Source organism: Perca flavescens, chromosome 17 (genome assembly GCF_004354835.1).
Source record: "Perca flavescens isolate YP-PL-M2 chromosome 17, PFLA_1.0, whole genome shotgun sequence".
NCBI lineage: Eukaryota > Metazoa > Chordata > Actinopteri > Perciformes > Percidae > Perca > Perca flavescens.
Genome location: NC_041347.1, coordinates 16,955,403 through 16,977,164, shown reverse-complemented (window position 1 = coordinate 16,977,164; position 21,762 = coordinate 16,955,403). Strand labels below are relative to the sequence as shown.

The window sequence follows — 21,762 nt, the reverse complement described above, 5'->3', positions numbered from 1 at the left end:
TTGGGTCCAAAGAAAACATGAACACAAAGTCACTGTGAGCTGTCTGAAAAGTAATTACATTCTGAGATAAAAGGAAAAAATGCTCCTGTCCATGAAATCCTCAATATTATCTCAAACACAGAATCAAAACAACTGGGCTTCTTAGACATGCTGAGCCCTGACTTTACATGTGTGACTCTGTTCCTCTTGCTAAGGCAGATGCCAGACAATGTGTCTCTTCATGTCTGCTGCCGCAGGACAAAAGAGATGGAAGTGATTTCTCTACAGCCTTTGTTTCTCAAGGAATAACGACGGCCAAAGTGACTTTGTTTCTCAGTATCAAGAAAGCACTTAACAAACAGAGGTAGGGTTCTGTCTCCATTAGTCCTGTTTTCTGTTTCTCTGCACATCCACCCTGTTTTGTCCTCTGCCCTCGTTGCCCTCCCCTTCCTATCTGCAGGAGCAGGACTGGACGGACATATTGGGGTAGACCTTGAGCACCGGGTTCCTGGATTCGTCCTGGTAGAGCACAGCCAGAGGACTCATCTTTTCTGGGACACAGCAGGGCTCAGGAACACCGGGGATGATCCCAACGGCACGGACTATGCTCTGGATGGTGGCGTGGTTTGACGGCCTCGCCACCTGGGAGAGTTTGAGTGGAGAAGAGAGGCAGAAAATCAATAAAGGGAAAAAAACAACATACTGTAGTTATTCAATATAAATAGGTAATGACTTTTGGGAACCAAATGAAAGGGACCTAGATGTTTGTGCTCCTACCTTGGGCATTGGGAATCCACATGTGCCAGCGCAGTAGTAGGCATCAAAGGCCTTGGGTGCTATGACCCATTCGCTCCAGCCAATGTCTGCAAAATCCACTCTGAGGTTCCTCCTGGAGCAGCCTCTGTGCTGGGTGTCGCCCCACTGCCTCCTTCTGGCCTTACGCATCGTTTGTTCATCAAAACTCAGAACAGGCGACTGAGAGTTAGTGTTCTCCTTGTGCTTTTTTCCGTCCTTTTCCTCAATTCTCCGCTCATGCTTTCGTCCGTCGCTGGTAGTCAGCATGCGGCTGTCTTTGGGTTTTTTCTCTGTTGAGTCATCAGGTTTGATCCCTTGTGATGTTCTTTCTTCTTCTTTGAGAACCCGAGGTTCTTTTTTATAATGCGCTCCTCCACCTTGCTCCACTCCTTCCTCCTGGCTCTTTCTCTTCTTTTCCTTCCTTCCTAATTTAGGTTTGAGTGCCAGGTACCAAGTGCTCTCCCAAAGGTGATCCTTCCTGTACCCATCAGGCATGTAGTCGACCTCAGGCAGCTCATTGTTCTGAATGGGGTCTGAGAGCAGCGTTGCTTCCCTTTTCTTGCGCCCTTTCGACTCTGGTGAGGAGTTAGGTCTGTTGGAGGAATGTGAGGGCTCTTGTCCCTCGTTGATCGGGTCATATCTCTGAAGGCTTGCAGCCACGCTGTTGGGCTCTGCCAAGGCTTGGTCTTTAGCATACAGTAACAGGTAGGGCAGGCTGCCATCAGACAGCGCCCCCTCTGGTTTCCTCTGGTACTGCTGCCCTAAGTCCAACTCCACTGACACCAGGAGATGACCTTTGTCCCATGCCTCCTTTATGACCTGGGTCACATCTTTCATCTGCCACACCCCTCTCCTGTGGGGGTGGAAGGTCATATTGCCTAGAAGTGACCCCATTGACCCAGATCTGACCTCTGACCCAGATGAGACAGAGCGAAGGAGCAGGCTGATGGACGGAGAAGGGTGGACGGCTGAGGAACGACAGGATGGGCGTTTGAAGCGTTTGCAGAACCAGGGTTTTTGATGAGGGCGCCGATGGAGCAGGAAGTGGAATGTGGCAGAAAGGATGACCTCTGAGTCCTGGAGGGTTGTGAGGTTTAGTCGGTACAGCGTCCTGTGGTCAGACAAGTCTGCAAAGACAATCAATCAGTCAGTGGCAGGTGAACAACCTGGCAATTAAACCTTTTTTTTTGTTTCCACAGAATTATGTTTGTAAAAGCTAAATGTTTTAAAGATTTCCCACTGATCCTGGACATAGAGGATGAATCCACATAAAAACAGATTAGATTTCTGTTTGTTCTTTGGCTGTTGAGCTGACATAATTAGATGATAGTAACCAGAAATTGAACCGTATTTAAATTTACACATTTTATACTATTACTAAACAGTTATTTCAGAGGAAGGAAGGACAGAAAAAGTATAGAGAAAGAAAGAACTAAATAGTTGGTATCAAATAGCACTAAAAGCACTCTTCAATCTTTAAAGTGTTACTATTAAAAACTTTTCTTGTTACGTGAATGAGCTGGGTGGCTGGTACGCGGCTGCATGCCTTGGTAGGATTTCAGAAGGTGCCCTTAAGAGGAACCAGACTCTGGGGATCTGGCTGGTAGGGGTGGATGGGGGTGAGCAGAGAGCTACATATTCATGATGAACATTAACTTCAACAGCAGAGTTATTGTTCATTGTATAAGAGTTCAGCGGAAGTATGGACTGACTCAAGAGATATACATTACCTCGGATTCAGTCTGCATATGGAAATGCTTACCCCAGTTTCTCTTAAAGCTTTCCCTTAAGCCTAATACAGCCAGCACTGTCTGCCCAGACACCAAGACATAATCAACTGTTTTAACAGATCTTACATTGTTGTGAAAACTCTCTTACATCTCTCCTTGTATTACACTAAGCCTCAGCAGTAAAAATACACACGTGTTATGATATGCCATTTGAGAACTATGAGGGATATAAATGACTATGAGTTGTGTTTATAAAAACAGCATCAGACAGGGAGGAACGATTGTGCTTTGAGCCCCTTAACTCCAGGACGTGGAGTCGCACAGGTCCTGTCGTCACAACAGGAACGTAGAAGCCACGACAATGACCCTTTGCAGCGCGTTACTGCTGCTGAGGTTTCACTGTATTGGATCTGGGCATTGCTCGCAGGGAATCGCATGCATTCTTGCGCGTCTGTCTGCAGTAATTGATCAGACTCCGCGCAGAAGGGGCACAGCTGCTGCTACAAACACCGTGTGCGCACAGCGTCCCAAAATCATTTAAATGCATTCTCAGACTGTTCCAAAACAATCCTACCTATTTAGAGTGTCTGGCCAGGCAATGCAGCCCCACTGAGCGCTTTTAATAACCATCCATATAGAGGATCAGTGGAGCTTTCTGACTACTCCTTACAATTTTTCTTGGATTACTGGTGAACTAATGGCACAGGCTTTTTTGTTCCATAATACAAAAATCTAAATGGTTGCATTTAGCAAGAGGTGATACCTATTGATTGCGCACTGAAGGCAAATTAATCAATGTCTTCACACACCTTGGCTTGCTCTGAAGCTCCTGACGGTGTTTCCCTCTCTGAGGCGGTTTTCCCTGTTGTATTTCTCGTACAGTTTTGACATGTGCTGGGAGACCATGTCCTGCTCCAGATCATCTAAGAACGGCTCGGACGAGGGCTGGAGGAAGCTACTGTCCTGTGCGCTCCCAGAGCCCCCTTTCATGATCCTAACTGATGCAGCACCCAGGAAACAGTTTAACATCAACAGGAACAGGTGCGAGGAAATCATACTCAGAGATGCCATTTAAGTGCTGAAATCAATACAACATCCAAGAGGAAAAATGTCCAAAACGATCCAAGGTGGACTTTAAAGACGCGCAAAAACAATCCAGACTAAAAAAGGCTGTGCGTAAATCTCCCACCTCTCCTCTCACTTTTCCGCTTCGCGCTCGGTGAGCCGTCTCCCTCCTCTGTGTCAGACTGTGTAGGATGCTGAATCGGTTAGTCCGGGCAACAGTTGGAGCTGCTACTTTTACACTTGCGTCTGTGTGTACGCCAGAGGCTTGAGGGGGTTATACAGGAGCGGTGAGAGGTGCTGACGTATACTCCTGTCAGCCAACGAGGTCTCTGCAGAGCGCACAGCCAGAAGTGCAGGTCATGATGCTGACCCCCCCTTTCTCTCTTTGAGGATGATGATGATGATGATGATGATGTTGACGACGATGATGTCTTCCTTAGGTTGTTTTGCATTCGTGGAGTAATAACCAGTGGCTTTGGCACAGTGTCTCAGTGCAGAACTTATTTGTTTAGCACTGGTCAGACATAGCACTGTTGAAACTCATCAAACTGTGCTTTTTTCCACCTCACCATTTCCAGCTCACCACATTATTTCCAGTAAGTGCTTTTGACATTCTCTCAGTCACACATAATTAGCATAGAAACACCTACAATAATAGTCCTACCAACCACCCATGGGCTATTGTTAGCAACAGTGATCCACATTTTGTACAGTGTGTTGTGTGTGTAAGAGAGAGTTTTGTAGTGAAAGGCTGTGGTGTAGCTGTGAGATGAGACTCTTCCGAAGGACTTACTGGGATTTTATTCATTGCAAACAGAACATGATCTCTGCTAGGATTGCCAGTTTCAAACTCACGCATGTTTTTTTGTTGTTTTTTTTCTCTGGCGTGTATTTATTTTTGTATGTGTGTGTACGAGTTGTTTCCAGTGTGTGTCTCTGGTGTCTGGAGCTCTGTACCAACAATGCTTGTTTTGTAGAAGTGGTGGTCTCCAGCAGAGAGGCTGTAGCTAGCTGGGCCTCTCAGGTCACTCTCTACCACTACACACACACACACACACACACACACGCGCGCACACACGCATTCGCACACATACAAAGCTACATAGTACTTTTCTGGCCCCCAAGGGCCCCACAGGATACTCCTTTTCACTATGTTCCACACCAGCGACAGGTCTTAAATCTGGACTATTCTGGACATTTGTTTAAAAGTGTGTGTGTGTGTGTGTGTGTGTGTGTGTGTGTGTGTGTGTGTGTGTATGCGTGCGTGTGTGTTTGTGTGCGTGTGATAGTGGAGGAGCATTATGAAGGAGTTGGCTAAAGTGGCATGGGTTTGTCACAGCACACATGAATGTTTTCCCATACCATTCTGAGTATACTCTGTTGAAAAACAAAATATGATTAATTGTTGTGGTTATTTGTTTGAATACATGCAATACTGTTTTCCGCTTGGTTAAGTGTCATCTTTAGAAAAACAATGTAAGAATTCAGAGAAACATTTGAAACCAAATAATTGCCCAACATTGAGTCGTTCTCTGTTATTAATACGCCATTAAAAACCCCTTGTCATTATAACAGCATGGGAGTATCTCGTTGCGCTTCTCTAAAGTAACACATGGAAAAAAAAACAAGGAGACCATTGCATTGTTACTCAGACCAGTCACTATCTGTTTAACAAAATGCAGGAGTTTATACTTAAATACCTCAAAATTATGACCAATATTCTGTGAGCAGAGAGAGAGGAAGGGAGAGTTAAATTGATATCTGAAACCAGGACATTAGGGTCATAATAAATAGTCCTGGGGAGAACACAAGTTCAAGCGTGAAGACAATTACATGAAATGGCTTTGACCTCTAACCCTGAATATGTAGGGCAGTGTGAGATTAATGTTGGGCATTATCTACAATAATGCTCCACTCTCCATCACAACTGTGAGGACAGCAGCATCACTGTGACTAGATCTAATAAGATATGAAAAAAAAAAAAAATACAGCAGGACAGAGAAACCGCTGGTAAATGTTTCAATCTCAACCAGGCGTGTAATCTCAGGCTACGGTTACACGTGTCATTTCAGTATTACTTTAATGTTTCTGTCTGAAACACGGGTGTATTATTGTGACAGGTCATAGCGCACAAAAAAATTGGATTTTGCTTATGTTGCTATTGGATCTTTAAAGCCACACATGGAAGTAGTCAGGCTCACACTGAGATCATAATCCCACACATTCTGAATTTGATGAATACAGCCACATAAAGACACTTTCAGGCCAAGTGTGGACATGCAGCAATGTGGTCTTTAGAATCAGAAATTACATTCAAAGGATAACTGAAACTGCAGCCACCATGATACACAGCATGCATCAGTGCACCACAGAGCTGAAAGAGACATGAAACAGAAACTACCAGCTGGATGCAATGTGGATTGTTGCATAACTGATATATACGTAAGTGATGTGAGTCGCTACTGCCCATTGATCTCTGCAGCAGCACTGCACTATGAAGCCTGATGTATCTGACTAGTTCGGCTGTGTTACAGGGCAGCGGTGTGTTATAGTTTGTTCAACATGGAGGTCCCCTCGTAGGGCCATCCAAAGCAAACAGGAGTTGTGTTGTGCTCTCTGTGGGGGTATGAAGGAGCATGAGGAATGAACATGCCTGTGTATGTGTGTGTGTGTGTGTGTGTGTGTGTGTGTGTGTGTGTGTGTGTGTGTGTGTGTGTGTGTGTCTGCGTGCATGTGGTGCAAGGACCAATGGTTGGTTCTGGAAATGCTCCTAGTTTAACACCTTTGCATGGTTTTGGGTGATACTTTCTGGTTCCAGAGCTCAGCAGTGAGGATCTGATAGATGTTTTTGTGTGGGCACAGGGGATTTAAAATGTATCAATTATTGGCCAGTCATCATCTAGTGACTGATTTTGTCATGGATTCTCCAAAAAGAACAGTGCTGTGTGCATATAGGGGACGGACTAACTGGCAATGTCTTGTGCTCATAAAAAATAAAGTGGGGGTAATTTGAGCCAAATGTTCTCATGTTGTGCATCCTCTACGATGTTTACAGCTGCTATATGTGACTTGCCTGTGTACCTCAGGAATATTTTATTGGTGGACAAAACAACAGGTCACACTCTCACGTACAAGAGGTCACTCAGGATTGTAGAGACTTGTAGGGAAGCGGAAAGCACCAATGTCAGTTTAAAGGCTGTTTTAAGATGTTTAGGATCCTGTTAACCAGACAAAAACATCAGAGCGAAAACTTCTGCTACATCTAAGTTTTCTCTTTATTGGATGCATTTCATAAAGCATCAGGTCACCAAAATTATGAAAAAAAGGGAAATATTTGATTTGGTGAGAGTTAGCTGAGAAGATAAAGTCCACTCTCATATCTGTATGCTAAATATAAAGCTAAAGCCAGATAAAATGTAGAAAGAACAAAACACAACGTTGTGGAGTCTTGTTGTTACCATGGTCTCACAACAAGCAGAGAATCCAAGAATCCAAGAATCACTGGCGTTACCAAGAAATAGTTCAGCACATAACCCCTCTGTAAAACCACAACTACACTTTACGCTAAGATATGCTAAGCTAACCGCTTTGCTTACCTGGTGGCTGCTGGCTCTATAGCTTCATATTTAGATTACAGACTGAGAGTGGTATTGATCCTTGCATCTAAATCTTGGAAGGAAAACAAATAAGTAGCCTATATTTCACAAATTCTTTAACTCTTGTAGTAGACATGCAAGTAATTTTGTTTTATTTGTCCAAATTTTGAGACTTGGAAATTTCTGCTTCCTACTCGAAAGGAATGTTGTTTTTGGTGCTCACATCATTGAAAAATGGCATTTAAAAAATCAACAGCAACATCTCTTCTCTTTCCAGAAACAGTTTCCCAATTTCTAGAGGCACCTCAATGCAGAATGTTACCATCACAAACAAAATTCAATTGTACTTGGGTGGAAGCAGAAATCTTGGTGACAGCAAATAAAACTCAAACTACCACTAGTGGTAAGTGAACGTTCAATGCTTATTTGTGGCAAAGAACGCCCTGCTTCAGCAGTAAGCAGGATAACAGTGTCCAGTAAAACACAGACTGCCTTCACCTGGAGATTCATGTTTTTTGGCCAGATTCAGACAGTGTGACCTGGTGGGATTCCTGGTCTTTAAAGACCAGGAATCCCACTAGGTCAATGTCATCCACTCCACCTTGTAGGTAGGTGTGAGTGTGAGAATGAGCAGGGGCGTGTTTTTGTGTGTGTGACTATGGAGACTGTAGTTATGCTAGGGGGTGTAACTCTGTGACCCATTCACATGGTTAATAAAACATTCATAGAAGCAGAGGAATGTTATGGTTTTTGTGTGAGTGTGCATGCATGTGCAGGCAAACATGTATGTGTGTGTGTGCATGCATGCATGTGTGTGAGAGAAGGAGAATGTGTGTGTGTGTCCTTGTGTCTGTGATGTTGGGCCTCCTGCAGTGACCCCACGGAGTGCACCATTCTGTCTGCAAACAAAGGGCCGGCTGTTCCCCCCAACTTCAACCATGGATTGCTCCAACACTGCCGACGGTTAGCTGCCGAGCTAACCAAATATTTCCCTTCCTGCTCTGAATTTGTCTCAATAAATAGTGTTATGTTTTGGGGTTTTCTTTCTCCTCTTGCTCTTTGCCTTTGATAGACGACTCCTGAACACACAGGTGGTCACGTTAATCTCAGAAGGTAGAGGTCTTCTTTTAAACTTGGTTGAAAACTGGAGGACGCAACCTGACTTCTCACAATTGTCACCTCATGTGACATCCTTTCTTTTGTATGGAAATAAACATCCCACAGTGATTATTCTGTGCTTAATTGACATCTGATTGATTAATTTTGGTTCACGTTTGTCCTCACAGCCCGTGGTGAGGTACAGAGAGACACATTGTGCTTTAGATCTCACTGACTGACTGAGTATTTTCTCTGAGCGTGGCTCAAACCACTTGACAGGACGGCTGATCGGTGATTAAGGAAAATAAATGGAATATGTGTGTGTCTGTGTGTGTCCGTGTGTGTTTCAAACACTTGCAGGATTGATGTCCTTTCCCAGGTCTGACATACAGCCTTTGTTCTGTGTCTCCATCTCTCAATGGCCACGTTATTCACCGGTAGAAAATCAATGTCATACTATGTACCTTGACTAATAGCTAATAGCTTATTATTTTTTTGTGGTTCACATTCATGTTGTTGTGTTTCTGTGCCAACTGTAATTGCCCCCATGACAGATTTTTTTCTAATACCAAAAACATGTTTGTTGTCAGCAGTGGTGGAATGTAACTAAGGACATTTACTTTAAGTACAAATTTGAGGTACTCTTACTTTTACTTGAGTCTGTTCTTTTCATGCCACTTTCTACTTCTACTCTACTACATTTCAGAGGAAAATATTGTACTTTTTACTCCACCACATTAATCTGACAGCTTTAGTTAGTAGTTACTTTACAAATTATTTTTTTGAAAAACACAAAATATGATATTTCATTATAAATTAAACCACCCAGCAATATACAGGCCTACAAGTCCAGCTGAAATAATTATCTGATTAAACACTTAATTGACAGAACTGTTTGGATCGTATCCAGTTTCTGAAATGTGGGGATTTTTCTGCAATGAGTACTTTTACTTTTAACACTTTAAGTAAATTTTCCTGATGATACTTACATACTTTTACTTAAAGTTATAGTGCGTAGTTTCTGCCGCCCCCATGAGGAATTCTAAGTAATGACAACAAAACTGACATGATGGACTCTTCAGAAGAGGTAATTATCTTCTTAGGAGTTTTTGCGTGGGAAAGTTACCGGACGCCACAATCTTCTGAACATAGCCATACTGAGAAATACAGAGATAGTTGTGTGGCACTGATAGTCTTAATTAGCTTTGTAGCAACTCATTTAACAATGGCTTGAATGTAACTGTGTAAATGTGTTCATTAATACAAAAAAGTTACACACTAAAGCTTTAAGTAACATTTTTAAAGGACTTTTACTGTAATAGAGTATTTTCATATGTGTGGTATAAGTAAAGGATCTGAATACTTCTTCCACCATTGGTTGGCAATTATCCATTCATACCATACAGTCTCCGGTTAGACTTATTTTACAGACAGTACCAAGCGAGCAGCTCTGTACTCAGACACTGAAGTAACTGAGATTGCAGTGTTAGCTCGGAATGCAGAATATTGTAGAGAGAGTGGGATTTGAGCTGTGACTGGTGGTGTTGTGTTTACCCTGACGCCAATGATATTTGATATTCATTACAGGCTACGCTATGTGCTGCTACTTCCTGAACACGTCCCGTAGGCCCATGACCTTCACCTCCACAGGCTACCCTTAAACCCCATTGGGTTGGAGCCAGGATGGAGGAAATTGCACTGTGAGATTGATTGACTAAATCCTTTAATTTTTCGAATTTCACAATGGGGCCTGAGTGACTGTGCCTTTGGTAGTTGACTGTGTCAAACAAAGATAGGAATGTTTGGACGTCTTGACAGACCACGCTGTTTTTATTTCATTTTATTCTAAAATTCAAGTGAAATTTGAGGTTTTATTTAAGGCGTGGGAATTGCAGCAGGTTTCATAATATTGACAGAAAACAGAGACAAAACTCTTGGGAATGAGCTTGAGTGTTTTAACTGTAAAACAAATCAAAGGGCACTTATTTGTCACTTCCTCCTCACTTCAAATTTTTTGTGTTTTTTGAGTGAGATGTGATAATTTTGTGCATGCATGCATTGTGTTTTATCTGAATGTGATATGCCCACACACATTCAGTACAATATCCTGCTGAGATTTACATGGGGTTTGTTTCTGTTGGGCTGACTTTTACCCAATGGCTTTAAGGTTCCTCAAAAGAAAAAAAAAACTGTTATCCTAGACCTCTGGCTCTCTAAAGAAAGCAGATATGTAATACGTGTTGGGAATATGATGGCAGGGTCTTTTCATAACTTGATGGATCTGTCAGATTGACCCTTGCTCTAATTTGCGTCTGTCTCCATCGTTCAGTGAGGCGGTGTGTGATATTTCCCAATAGATTTACCCTCCTTGCAGAGTAATAACTGCAACATCTATTTCCCATTAGTGCGGGTTCAGGCCTCTTGTTGCTCTCCAGGCTCTAATTGGACGTGACCATTGCACCAGTGATGTCATGTTCGTGAGTTTTAGGAAGAGAAAAGCCCGGTAGTGGTAAGTGACTGATTAGTGAAAGTTAGGAAAATAGAGATTGAAACAAAACACATTGTTATATTTCCAAGTCATGTTGAATCAGTTTGAAATTTCATGATTCTGGCAATCGACGCAAAAGTAAACATTTCATCCATTGAGTCTAATGGGATCTATTGTCTCTGGTGGTGTAACAGAAAGGTCAGCCTATAGAATAAACATACCGTTTAAAAGACTGAGGGCCATGTCTATTTTCAGCCCTAGAAAGCCTGCTGTTAGGTCAAGCCCAGAGCAGCGGTGGCCAATCTCACAGGAACGCAGATTCAATTAATATCAGTGAAGGCCCTTTGTTGATAACGTCCTGGTTTTAAACAAAGTGAACCTTCAGGTTTCACTGCGTTATTGCTCCCATTCTGACATCAGACTAGAAGAGCAGAGCGGAACATTGTTTTTAATTAACACAGGGAACCAGCACCACAACATATTAGGGAGAACCCCAAGGTGTTTTAGAAAAAGTGTTCATAGGGAGAGTTGTGATGCTGGGATGCTAAAATAATAAAATAAATAATTACGAAAAAAATATTGCACAATGTAAGAACATGGGAATTTGAAGAAAGCGAATATGTAATTCTTTATTTATGGGTTGATCTGGCAGTTATTTGAATCAAATTGGTCAAACAAGTAATGCCCACATTACAGCCAGAGAGAGAAAAGATGAATTTGTTAATTATATCATGCCATAGAAATCTGTATTCTGTTTTAAACCTTAGAAGTATTTCCTTTTTGCAATGTGCTCTGGGAGATATATGTTTCATTCTTCTCCTATTTGAAGGCCTACGGTCACTTTCTCTCATTGTTTCAAATACGCTTGACTTGACTGATGCTGTATTAGTAATAGTCCAAAGGAAAATACTCTGCTGCTAGCAACTTACCACTAAATGTCTCAACACTATCCCTCCTCCTTTATTTTCTTCACTTCTTTTCTTGTCCACACTGTATGATTCGTCCTTACTTTGGTTGTCAGCTACTTTCTTTTTCTTTCACTCCCTCGTTCTTAGTCTTCCCATGGCTTATATCCACTTTTTCCACGTCTATGCATGTGACTATTTTACATTTTCTCCCTCAAAACTGGAATCCTACAGCAATTCCCCCATTCTTACTCTACTGTGTGTGTGTGTGTGTGTGTGTGTGTGTGTGTGTGTGTGTGTGTGTGTGTGTGTGTGTGTGTATGTATGTGTATATATGTGTGTGTGTGTGTGTGTGTGTTTGTGTGTGTCCATAACAAACATCAATCATCATTATCAATGATAAATTGCCTCTGAATGAAGCTCAAATTTTGGTTTGTGAACAGGAAATGCTAATAGGGTTGTGATACATCTGCTAGTTGTGTGACTGAGTTGTAGAAAGCCACACAATGGAACGCAGCATTTTGTGTAGAATAAGACATTTGGCTGCTAAAGTTTTGTATGTGGTCAAACTGAACAAATTTCACGTTCCCTCACTTTTACGGTTCAATGGAGCCTGCATCGCCTCATGATCGATGGTCCCAGTCCACCTTATCATTGCCTTTGCATATAAAATCTAAATATTATTTATGAATGGTTTCGGATGTTAACGTTAACATTAACATCCATCTCCATGTAAACTGAAACCGTAGTCCTGGTTCAGAGTCTTTCTGATTCACAAGGAATTTTTTCTGAAATGAATGGACTTCCCTTCCTGACACGGTGGGAGCAGCAGGGGAGCGGTGTCAGATGTTACAGCGCATGTGTATATACTGAGTGTGTGCATGTGCGTTTGTGTCTGTGTGTGTTTGCATTGCACTTGTGACTGCTTCCAAGGCCATGGACCATGAGGTCTTCACATTATGTCTCTCTCATTCTATCACACTGACTCCACAATCCTCTTATTCAGCTTAAAAGCATTCGAACCATGGGAAACAAAGAAAAAAACAGTCTAGTGACTTCTAAAATCTGCATGCCTGAAAACTCAAATGCACACTCCACCTCTTGTACTCCCCTGTACCTGATGTACCTCAGACATGAGGTAGATACATGAGGTAGACACAGATGATAGAATTGAATAGGAGACTTCTGATGTCATGCTTGGCAGCTAAATAAGTCTGGAGCAAGAACAATATTCTGTCCAACAAGTTGTTAGTTGTGACCCAAAAGTAATAGGAAATAAGTGAATTTGTTGGAATTAAAACACTGTGAAGCTGTATGTTTTTTTTTCTACCTTCTGGATATAATGAGTCTAACTGGTTGCCCTCACTATTTAAAGGAGTTTTGCCCTGGAAAAGTAATTAAATATCAATTAAATCATCGCTAAATGAGGATGTGTAAGTGACAGCAGTAGCTATGATCTCACCAACACATCCTTTTTAATAGAGTTGTGGGGTCATATTAGGGAGATAAAGCTGTACGAGTAGTGCAGATTGGGTCATGACAGTGTCAAGGGTGAGACATGTGGCACACACCAGAGTATGTCTGCTAACACCTAGACGTCTGCTGTGCCACACAGAGCTTATTGTTCCACAGCCATGGGTCATTCCATTCAGGATTGAGCCCTTCTCTGGTCCATCCCAGGCCCAGAGAGGACTCGGCGCTCCTGGGGTGACTAATGCTGAATGACAGGCAGACACTGATCAAAGCTGCTCCTGGAAGCCCTCCTGTCACAGTTCGGAGGGGGTGGAGAGGAGACGATAAGTGGAGAGACAAGAGCAGTATGCCCGGTCTGGACCTGGGCCAAATATCAAGGATCAGACAGCATGGCTGGACTTTATTAGCTTCATTACAGACAATACACTCTCCACAGTGGACCTCCACCATTGCCAGATTATCTCATCTCTCTTTCTAGCCCAGTGGCCCAGAGCCACACCACACTGGAGTTCTGGAACCATGAGGTGAAGAGATGCCTGCTTAATACTGTAGATGCTGAATCTGGCCTTTTTTCTACTATCATATATTCCCCATGGAGGTTATGTTATGTTTGATGTGCCTTGACGGCAGCAGGCATGAAAAGCTTTCACGAAACGTGAAACACGATTGAGTGAAGATCTTTGGCAGTTGGATGAAAAATATGTTTGCGCTTTTGCATTGATGTCTGTGTTTTTGTGCACACGTCTGCGTCTTAGTCCACTAAATATCCCCCCTGCACATCTTTAAAGTGAATGCTAACCTCTAAGCAACAGAGGAAGTAAACTTCTGTTTGATTTCTGTTTATATTTGTAAGATAAAGTACAGTACAACATGTCATGGTATATCCTGGGAGCATACTTTTCTTCCATGTTACCCATTCTGACTGACACACTGCTTGATCTGAACTGCTACTCTGAGCTACTACCTTTCCCTATCAATGCAGTTGGTGAAATGTGCGAGAAAAATGTGTAAAGTCTTCTATTCCACACAGGAAACATACTGTCAGCCTTTCATTAATCTTAATGTCTCTGGTCAAATACCTTTGTAAGATTGTCTGTTTAAAAAGATAAAGTGGGATTTGCCTTGACCTCAGAAAATCTTTGTTTGACCTACTCCTCACCTCTGCTGAGGACACAAGATATTTCTCAGGTCTGTGAAGAAAATCAAGGCTTTTGTGCAATCAGCTGCTGAACTGGACACACTATGATGAGGAAATCGCTCCAGGGACTTTATGAATAAGAAAGTTTTGATCTTGATTTGACACTGCTTTGATGCCTGTGTGTTGTTTACACTACAAGGATGAGGTTAAGGTATAGGAAGTGCTTTGTGACCTCTGTGGTCTGTGCCTCAAGGCAGATTTTACATTGAGCAGGGCTGGAGCTCAGTGGCATTAATTGCTTGTAGAAGCTCTGCGTTCAGCCCTTGATGTGATGGATGAATGAAGGGCACAGAGCAGCACTCTGGGCCTCGATTATGTTTCTCTTCAGTCACCACATCGCCAACACAAACCTGGACAGGCAAAGGCAAACAGGAGAAAGGCCAATAAGTCATTCTCCCTCTCAAAAAAACAGACTGTGGTCAATAACAGTTACATATAGCTCGTTAGGCTAAGGAGGGACACACTCCATTCTACAAACTAATAATTTTCAAATTTTTTTTACCTTATAAGCCGCACCCATCAGTATTGTTAATATACTACTCAGTGACTAACACCATTAGTAATCGTGATTGGCAATCACGATTTAGTAATTAATAATTTAGCATTTCTCCAAACAATCACATTTGCAGCAATTGGGGTTATGAGGTCAAAAAATTTATCCATTTAGTGTATAAACAGGAAATAAAACCATCCTTCATGTACTTACATGTGTGAAGTTGTGGATGAAAATGCCCTTGACTTTCTGCCCTTCCTCTTCATTGGCTTAATACCAAAGGTAAAAAACAACCCAATATTTTGCTTTGCTTCTCTCATCATATCTCAATATATCATTAGGACTGTTTATGCTTATGTAATTATTTATATTATTTTAATAGAGCTGGGGGGATAGTTCATTGTTCAAATATAACATTTGATCTGGAGATCTTCAAACGTGTTCCCATAAATCCTGAAATGCAAATCATAGACCCGGAGGATTGCTGTGGTGCCTTGAGGTCTGAGTGCAGTTTTGATGGGGTGAAATTCAAAAGAATAATCATGGTTTTGGGGAATGAAAACTGAAACCGTAGCCAAGCAAGATCCTCTCTGAAGTGCTTCCGTATGCCTCCTGAGTCAAAAGGCCTATGATTACATTGTTCAGCAAGTGCAGTATGTGTTCTGAATAGTTCCTATAATTCTCCACCCAAATCCACCTCATAAAGTCAGCCCCTCCTTGTTCCACTGAAATTGTTTCAGTGAAGCTCAAAAGTGGCTTGTTTAATTTCAAACTCCATCCACAACAATAAAACACTGTTATTGTGGCCCCCAGGCCTACTCCCAAAATAGCACTGCAAGTTTCTGCTTTAATAGCAGAGATCAGCGTGAGCGTCTTTGAAAATAGATCCAGTACGTTGCCATGCAGTTTGGCCGACCACAACAACCAGCTTTAATTGAATGTGGGGACTGATCCATATGGAACCAAAATGTGTTCAGGGCATTTATGCTGCTTGACTACAAATGTCTGTCTGGTTATGATATATATTTGAAGATAAGGCAAAAATAAAATTAAAGTATTTTCACTTATTTCTTTCGGTGTAGCCATGCTGATAGTTTTGGTTTTATTTGGGCAGGTTGTTGCAGCCCTGTCTCATAAAACATAACCTAACCCTAACCCTAACCCTGGGACCTAATTCTGAAAATGCATGTTATTGTTAAATATTTTAAAAGTAGTCTTTGAATACTCTGAGCACCACAAATTAAATCCCATTTACCTCTATTGCACCATTGTATAGGAAATACCTCACAGATATCTCAAATCCAAAGCAAATAAACCCCAAACCATCTGCTTTCTAAATACCACCAAGAGTTAGTAAGGAAATGTTTTGTTTTGTTATTTGCAAAACCAACACTTTAAAATGATTAAACAACCACAAGTTCAAGGCTGTGAAAAGAATTTGCATTCTTCATTACCCCTAACACCAAATGCAGAGTCTCATCTACACAATAATCATGCTGGAGACTATGTGGACAGAAGCATGCTGCTCAGTCTCATGTATTTTGGGTGGGTGCATTTTGGGATGATGTAGTGTATGGGTAGTTTTGAAAGTGATGATCAAGTGATGACATGTCATGTATTTAACCTGACAATAAAATATGTGTATACATGAAAATATGGAACACGAAGATCAATACCCTGGGAAAAGTGGACCCCCATACATTAAGGCAGTTGGTGAACATTGCTGAAGAGATTTATGAGAATTCAACAGAGTTTAATAAAACAAACAACTAAAAAAAAAGGGAAAAGTGTACTGCCTATAAAACCCTTCACAAGGACACTACTTAACTATTGTATAGAAAATGACAAGACTAAGACATTTTAAGTTGTATCAGAATGTTTTTACCTCACTGACACTGCTTTTGGTTTTACTTTTGTATTAATATGATTTAAACCAATAACATTTTTGTTAAAAAGGCAAATTATTTAGAGAAGACTAGAGTTTGGTGACGGGCCAGAGGATTGGGGTCCACTCCCTCTCGAGTCCTTTACTGTATTAACCCACATGGCACATGACCAGCTGTTTTAACAGCCCCGGAGGAAGTCTTCTGATTGTTTGTGAACATTGTAGCATCAGTAAATGTGTCTTTTGCTGTCAGTTTGGCTGCAACCACATCTCAAGCAGCTCTTAGCCTCCGCAGCATTCCAGTACTATTGTGAATATTCATGGGGCTGTGTGATGAGCACCAGAATGTCTTTCTTCTGAAACCTGGCTGCTGCACAACGCCTGGGAGGAAGGAAGCAGACTCTTTTTTTTTTTTTTTTTTTTTTTGTGAGACTTTAAGGAAGATCACAGCTGACAGATGCATCACTCTTGGTGGCCACTGGTGCTGTTTGAGGACTTGGATTAGATCGGAGGGTGATGCTCATCAACCACTTGTCATTGTCTCCTTCAAAGAATACAGCTGAGCCAGGTCCATGGGTGTGCAGCATTTCTATTTGACCTCAAGAAAACAGGAAACTGCGTCCTTCATTTTCACTCTACCACATCTTTTATCTTATTACTGCTCTTCTGCTTGAGATCTGGCATACTTTGATAATGGCTTTCATGGTGGGCGGGTCATCGGGACCATGTGAGTTCCCATGGGAATGGTTGATATGCCCACTGCTCTAGAAAGGTGACGTAGTTCAGCTGCTCCGTTTTCTTGCTTTCTGTGTAAGGCTCTCACATGACTTGACCCATAGTTAATTTGGATTCCTGAAACCCCAAAGCCAGCACTTTATTCTTTCTTTGTGTTTTATGTTCTCTTTTCTCTTTAGTGCAGCTGCTACTGAGTGGAGGAGCTTTATCAGCCTTGCTTTCCTGCTGGGGAGATAAAAAACCTGCAGTGCTGGGTCTAATGAGTCCAGCTTGTTGATTTATTCCACCATTGAGATCCAAGTCCTACACATCTCTCTCCAAGTCCGTTTCTTTCATTCTCCTCCTCTCTGGTTATGTCAGCCGCTCAGGGAGTAGTATATAAAGTTGTTTTTTTTTTTAGCACAGACATTTTCTGTTTCTCTCAAACACACGCTTACACTGGACACTCTCACCAGCTGGCAGTCTCGGACTGTGGAAGAAGAGGGCTTTGTGATTGAGGGCGGCCTGCTGGGCATGCTCTAAACACACCCACAGTGCTTCAGGGGAGAGGAGCTGGGAAAGGAGAGGCCTGAGAGAACACAGAGGCCTCAAAACAGCAGCCAGTGACCCGGCCCGCTGCTAACACTTTACATTATCGCCCTGACACCATTACAATACACAAGGGAAGGAAATACCCCAGTCACAGGCTTGGACTTTCCTAAGTAGGATACTGTAAGAAATAAGAGTCATAAATGCTAAAGGAGGGGCCAGATTGGCTGCAGAAATGAGGCCTGCTGCAAAAAGTCAACCAAAGAAAGTTCTGTAAATTGTGTGTGTCATGATTGAGAAGGGAGGCAGAGAAAGAAAGAGAGCAGGGGTTTGAGGTTTGACAGACTTCTATATTACGTGTGGGGCACCTCAACATCTAAAAGTAAAGCCAAATAAACTGAGTGTTGGTGCCAAATGTACAACTGGATTTCAAAAAGGCTTCATGCATTATTCAAGATTAAAGAGCACATAACATGTCACAGGAGAAAGAATAATAAACTCCCTGCAGGAGGAGGCCTGAGTGCAGTGGAGAAAGGCCTGTTAGATGCTTTCAGTGTGTGTGTGTGTGTGTGTGTGTGTGTGTGTGTGTGTGTGTGTGTGTGTGTGTGTGTGTGTGTGTGTTTGTTCAAAGACAGCAGAAGATTGATGAGGCTGTCGTCTTTGGTGGTATTGTGGTATCATGGTAACGGTGTAATAGTGTAATGGAGTGGAGATTTGGACTGGGATAGTTGTCAGATGTGGACGTTGCAAGATCCAACAGGTTTGTCTTGCCTTTCACCACATATTCTTTCTTTTCCAATTAATTAGTATGTTAGACTAAGTTTAGACCAATTATATATACACAGCCAGTATTGACAATTTAATAAACATTGAAAACATGAATTTTACTGAACAGCTTTATGGACAGCAGTCTGTACAACCTGGAAACACCTGCCTCTGTCTGACTTATAATGAAACTTGTGTAATGTCTTGGGCATTATACTGTATTAGTAGAATTAGTTGTACCTGTGACTCGGAAGTTGGGAATGGTGTTTTTTCAAACCACATGCTTCCAGTGTATATAAATCCTTTCCCATCCAGCCCGGAAGCCCGGAAGCAACTGATAAAAGCAATTGACAATATTAATAAAATAATTCTTTAAATTCTTGCTATAATTGAGTTTTTGGCCACTTTGGGCAGCGCAATAAGCTATGAACACAACATTGATATTATCACATTATAAAGTTGATATGGCTAACGTGTTAGCAAACAGTTGCCTATAATCAGACACGCAGCAACATCAATATCAATTTTTGGTTGTGTTTCTGGTCAACTGGAGAATAGAAGTCCAATATTCACTCTGTTTTTACCTCTCGTTTGGTCACCTTCAACTCATGAGGGACATATGACTCTTTAGCTGCTATATGCTTCACTATGTTCAGCAGCTAGTTGATAAAATTGTCTGAGACATTGTAATTTGGTGGTCTTTAAATGACTAATTTAAAGACATTAAATATGACCAAAAAAATCAGTTACGGCCAGATTCAGTCCAAAAGTGTCACTTAATTAAGAGCCATAATCATCAAATCCTAGTTGATGAGACAGAACCTCTTTCTTGCATGCATTCAAATCACAGGCAAGAAAAATGTTGCTTTTGTCTAGTTACACATGACATCAACTGCCAAATGATACATTATATTCCATGACACAGTTCATCCTGCCACCCGAGATCAGCCAGTGTGCTTTCTGAATGTGTGACATTATGGAAAGTATTAGTGCTGAGATGTTACACTTCAGCTTCAATACATTTCAGTCCAGAATGAGCAGCAGATGCCAATCTTTCTAAAATCCCATGTTAGGAATGAAAATCACCAAAATGCTACCCTCTTGTCGTTGTCTCCTACAGTGCAAGATCGGAAGCTGTTGTGTTCCATTACCTCTGGTGGTTTCTATACACTCTTTAAGGCCAACTTTTCTTTTGCCGTGATGTGAAATCAAATTGCAAAGGCTTTTTTTCCCTTTCTCGTTAAACCGGGTTCCTGGTTTAAGTCTTCACCCTGTGTTCTCTATGGGGTCTTTACCTGGTAAATACCTAAACAACTAAATCAGTGGAAAATGTGCCTAACAGTGTTGGGGAGCACTGCTCCACTCTGCCCAGCAATTTAGAAATGGTATAAAACATTACAACCACATCAGCTGAACACTAATGAAATGAGGAGTAAAATATGACTCTAATGAGAGGGAGGAGGGATTAATAATGGTGAGACAGGGAGACTTGTATGTAGTATTTAATGTACAGACACTGATTCATCACTGTACTTGGAAAAGCTACACTATGTAGCAGCTGTACAGCTGAAAGAATGTGTCAGGTGTGTGTTGTACTCAGGGTCCTCAGAGAGTGAAAAAGAGTGAAGCTCTGTGCAGACGCACTCCTACGCTCCAGCTATTTGATGTCTTAATAACACCAATGAATCCAAACAACCTGCTGACTTCCTGCAGGGTTTTATCATTGTCCAAGAGAAGCAGAAATTAGCATGCCTCACTCTCTCTGTGTGTATGCATGTCACTGTCCATTAGCGTGTACGAGCGTGGGTGCCTGCGCGGGTGGAGGAAAAGGATGTCGAGGAAAGCCCTGGTGAGGTGTTTTCTAATGGAATCCCCCTCCAAATGCTGCTAGCTCGTTAGAGTTTCCAGCCACTTAAGAGAAACACTGTTATTTTAATATATACACACACACACACACACACACACACACACACACACACACACACACACACACACACACACACATTCCTGGTCAGTCACATAACAGCCTACACGAATACAAACGCGCCAAACCATACACAGTTTTTGATGAAAACAAGGTATCAATGTTCTCTAAGGCTCTCAGTTTGGTCTTGGCTTGTAATCGGATTCTGCCTGAACATAGACCAGAAAAGTTTCTACATAGACCAGACTGTTACGTTTTTTTCCGATTGCTAAACGACAGTGGGCACAACTGGAGTCACATGTGCAAAACTCAAACTACAGTCTGCACTACCAACAGTCACCTGAGCTAAACAGTTCACATCACCTGCAAAACAGGCTCAGTGCAGCGAAACACTCTGCACAATCCTCACTGAGATAACACACACTGTCATTCAGAACACACTGAGGGTAAAAACACTAGCATCAAACACCAATACAGAAATTACAAACATTTTCATCTTTACAGTTTGAACAATTTGAGTGACTTGACACTACTCAACAGTTTATTTAAGGAAAAAATATAGATTGTATAGCATACCCATTTTTACATAAGGTAAAAAAGAAGGAATGAAAATCAGCAGTTTTCTTCAATAAAGTATTTTGTCTCTAGTAATTTATGGAATTACTGGGGAAAAAAAACTAAAGGTACATACGCAACAATAACAAAGAATAGTGTGACTAATCCTGCCACTCTCCAGCATCATGTGGCAAGTTTTCTTCATCACATTGGATGTCTGCATCATCTCTAAATAAAAATGAATGTGGTGTTTCTATTGCTTTCGCCGCCATTACTTTCTGAAAAACAGTAAGAACACAGTTTTACTATTGTAAAGATATAGTGTTTGTAGTGTTTTTATAGCTGTGTACATAACCTCAGACATCTTACCTGGACATATTGTAATCTTTGATATTTTACCTGTTTCTCTCAAACGGTACAGTGTATAATTGTTTCATTCTTATTTGGTGTTTGTATACAAAAAAAGGCTTTCTGAGCTTTCTCTGTATAAATACCATATATGTTCACTAACTAGTCTAAAATAAGACACCTACTTAGGCTTTCAGCTAAA

The 21,762-nt window shown here is 41.6% G+C and overlaps 1 protein-coding gene across 1 annotated transcript; it reads right to left on the bottom strand.

Moving 5' to 3' along the window:
- Positions 1–337: 337 nt before the first annotated feature.
- Positions 338–19,881, bottom strand: gdf10a (growth differentiation factor 10a). Its single transcript, XM_028604209.1, has 6 exons — positions 19,831–19,881; positions 17,893–17,992; positions 3,314–3,502; positions 1,162–1,901; positions 757–954; positions 338–621 (listed from the first exon to the last, which is right to left on the bottom strand). Exons 1-6 carry the CDS (start codon positions 19,879–19,881, stop codon positions 430–432), a joined length of 1,470 nt encoding a protein of 489 aa, XP_028460010.1. The 3' UTR covers positions 338–429.
- Positions 19,882–21,762: the final 1,881 nt, after the last annotated feature.

Coding starts and splice junctions, on each gene's coding strand:
- gdf10a (XM_028604209.1), bottom strand. CDS start 19,881: ATGGAACACAACAGCTTCCGATCTTGCACTGTAGGAGACAACGACAAG. Junction 17,993..19,830: donor TAGGAGACAACGACAAGAGG/GTAGCATTTTGG, acceptor CTCCTTTCCCAG/CTCCTCTCCCCTGAAGCACT. Junction 622..756: donor GTGGATTCCCAATGCCCAAG/GTAGGAGCACAA, acceptor AAACTCTCCCAG/GTGGCGAGGCCGTCAAACCA.